Raw genomic sequence first — 3,048 nt, forward strand, 5'->3', positions numbered from 1 at the left:
GTCTTGACTTTAGTATTTGCAGTTTATTTTGTTGATTGTATTGGCAAGGGTTGAGTACCCCCTTCTACTCTATATCAATATATTTTGCTTACCAAATAAAACAATGAAAAATGGAACTAGCTTTTGAGTTGCATAAATTTCTTACCATCTAGATTCTAGACCAATCAATTGTAGGATAAAGTGGAAAAAACTTGTGGTTTCATTTTTGTTAGATACCTTGTACTGCTGTAATGGAACTGAACAGCTGCGACAATATTTATTGTAAGAAGACAACATTGATCTCAAGTACAACAACATTATTATCACAGCAAAGAAACAGCACACACATAAAATAAATGATAGACTGCTAAGGATAGTGAATACAGACAATCTCTTTTCTTAAACCTCAATTGTCCCTCTCAATTTTACTTATTCTAGAAAACAATAATTTAAGAAAACAAATCAACATAACAATACTAAATCACAACTCATGGCACAATCTTGTAAGCTCTAGTCTTCTCAATCCAATTGATAACAGAATTCTTAGTGTTCCTGAACCCAAAAAACCCATGCTCTTTCGACTTGTTCATACTATCAGTAAACCCAGTTCCTCCAAAACTAAGATCCGCAAACCACCACTCAGCAACTTGTTCAAGCTTATTAGGCTGAAGCTGATGCTTCTCAACAATCTCATCCCAAACAGGACCTTTATCCTTCATCAACTCCGACAACCTCAAACGAGGACCTTCCTCGTCGAAACCATACTCCTCAATCTCAAACTGTTCCGCCAAAACTGTCCATAACTGCTTCCACCTGAACACATCCCCGTTGCTGCAGTTAAAAGCTTCGTTCTTTGCATTAGGATCCACCGCAGCCCAAATATGTTGCTCAGCTATCAAATCTGCATCAGAAGCCATGTAGTAATTCTCCCAAGCTAACTTCGTTCCTGGAAATCTCAAAGGAACACCCTCGTGTTTACAAATCGCAGCGTAAACAGATAAAGTTCCGAGAATGTTCATCATACTGTAAGGTGAGAAACCAAAGATGATAAGAGGTCTATGAACAGACCAACTCACACCCTCCTTTTTCGCTGTTTCTTCAAACAAAACATCTTCCAGAGTGTAATAAAAATTGTTAGTATCCAAACGCGGCATATCCTCCGTGTACGGTGGTTCATGGTCCTTGATCTTGCCGAAGGATTCAAATGAGCCTTTGTAGTGTTTTCCGCCGGTTTGAAGTGAGACATGGCGGAGGTTCGGAGCGTTTGGGATGACGGCGGTGAGGACGTTGCGTAACATAGAGCCGTTAACTTCGCAGTTTTCTGCTTCGGTGGGACGGCTTGCCCAACAGACGTAGAAGATGTGTGTGACGTCGGTGAGAACGGAGAGTTTGGTTTCGGAGTCTTGTGGATCGGTGATGTCGCACTGGATGTATTCGACTGGGTGATCTTCGTTCCAGGAGGGTCGTGGACGGCGGGCAACGCCGTAGACTTTCCATCTTCCGCCGGGGGTGTCGGATAGAGGTAGAATTTCAGCCAGACTGTTGCCAACGATGCCGGTGACGCCGATCACTAAGGCCACGTTTTGGAAGCCTCTTGGTGCTTCATCTTCATCCTGTTTCTTCTGTAAAAAATAATAAAATAATTGTTAGCAATTGAAATTTAGAAAAAGTGAGAAAGGAAATTGTGGAAATTGTTTACCTTGGCAGCGCCAATAGCTCCGGACCACCACCAGCTCATAGTTCAGATTCAGATGATAGAATAGAATGTTAAAGTAAGAAGAGAGAGAGAAAGGTTAGTGATAAATGAATCTCAATGTTTGTGTTTAGGCTATGAGTGTTTGCGTCTTATACTTGCGGATTTGTGTAAAAGAAGACGAATCTTGACTAGTTTTTATGTGGGTCGTCGTTATCTAGTATGAATTTGAAAAAGTTGTTATTACCAATAAAAAAATATCTATGAATGAAGGGAATGCATTAAACACGAGTTTTTATTTTATCCGTACTGTCACACTTTTAAAACGAGTAACCTAATGAAATTATTCTTGGTCGGTTATAAGAGACTATTTTGAAGGAATTAATTTTTCCATAATCTTCTCACCAAATACTAAGTATTTAAACCTCAAATGTAACTTATGTCTCTCCGCGATTTACTTTTGACAAATAGGAAATTTGTTATTTTCACTCTACCATATACTATATAGATAGAAGACACTAAATTCAAGAATCTGGTTCAAATTCAACATTTACTTTTCTTTCTCACGTACTGATTTAGTGCTAATCTTGCAGGTCAGTCTCACTCCATTTCAGGCTCCATAATAGAACAATGGTGTCATATGTGGGTACCGACTTCTGATTCATACGTTTTCCACAACTTCATATTCACTCTCTAATTCTTCGGTCGTAACCTTCTCAGATCACCAAATCAAGAGCGTTCAAAATCAAACACGAAAATCCATTACGTTAGATTCAATCAAACTTTGTTTTAATTTTGATTATCTGGATTTACAAATCTCTGATTCATACAATTCCAAGTAATAGTTTGATCCAAAACTACTTGCTCCATGCTACGCGAGAAATTGTTGTCGCCGCTGCTGCTCAAGCATCAATCAACCAACTACCATTGCCTCCTCCGCAAGGCATCGCGAATATAGGAACAGAGGTTCCATCACATCCAAATCTAGCTCAAGCTCCATAAGTGGCTTGATATGTCTGAATGCCTTCGATTCTACCTCCTCTCTCACAACTTGAAGTTTTACATGGCTAACGAGTTTATGAACAACATGTACAATATTGTTAGGCAGCTGAATTCACATGCATTAGAGGAAAGGTTGCTTCACCTCAAAGAAAACCTCTGCGATGCTCCTCCACGAGGAAACCATCTCAAGGAGAACTTAAGTCATCGTTCTTGAGCCGACCACGACGAAGAAAGACGAAACTCCTAAATCCAGAAATAAACATCGGAGCAAGAAACATCTAAGTCATCCCTAAAGCCCTTAGGGAGATCGTGGGAGCCACATTCCTCCCCCGGATCAGACAGAAAACCAGTCATTGAAGGTTCAATAGAAGCAT

At 39.8% G+C, this 3,048-nt stretch overlaps 1 protein-coding gene across 1 annotated transcript; it reads right to left on the reverse strand.

The window, feature by feature from the left end:
• Positions 1–231: 231 nt before the first annotated feature.
• LOC131660836 ((S)-8-oxocitronellyl enol synthase CYC2-like) lies at positions 232–1,882 on the reverse strand. Its single transcript, XM_058930182.1, has 2 exons — positions 1,679–1,882; positions 232–1,601 (listed from the first exon to the last, which is right to left on the reverse strand). The coding sequence occupies exons 1-2, from the start codon at positions 1,715–1,717 to the stop codon at positions 468–470; spliced, it is 1,173 nt and encodes a 390-aa protein (XP_058786165.1). The 5' UTR covers positions 1,718–1,882; the 3' UTR covers positions 232–467.
• Positions 1,883–3,048: the final 1,166 nt, after the last annotated feature.

Source organism: Vicia villosa, linkage group LG3 (assembly GCF_029867415.1).
Source record: "Vicia villosa cultivar HV-30 ecotype Madison, WI linkage group LG3, Vvil1.0, whole genome shotgun sequence".
NCBI classification, from domain to species: domain Eukaryota; kingdom Viridiplantae; phylum Streptophyta; class Magnoliopsida; order Fabales; family Fabaceae; genus Vicia; species Vicia villosa.

Bases quoted from the DNA above. Each gene is read 5' to 3' on its own strand.
- LOC131660836 (XM_058930182.1), bottom strand. From the start codon at position 1,717: ATGAGCTGGTGGTGGTCCGGAGCTATTGGCGCTGCCAAG. The intron at 1,602-1,678 runs GTAAACAATTTC...TATTTTTTACAG, and splicing joins GAGCTATTGGCGCTGCCAAG to AAGAAACAGGATGAAGATGA.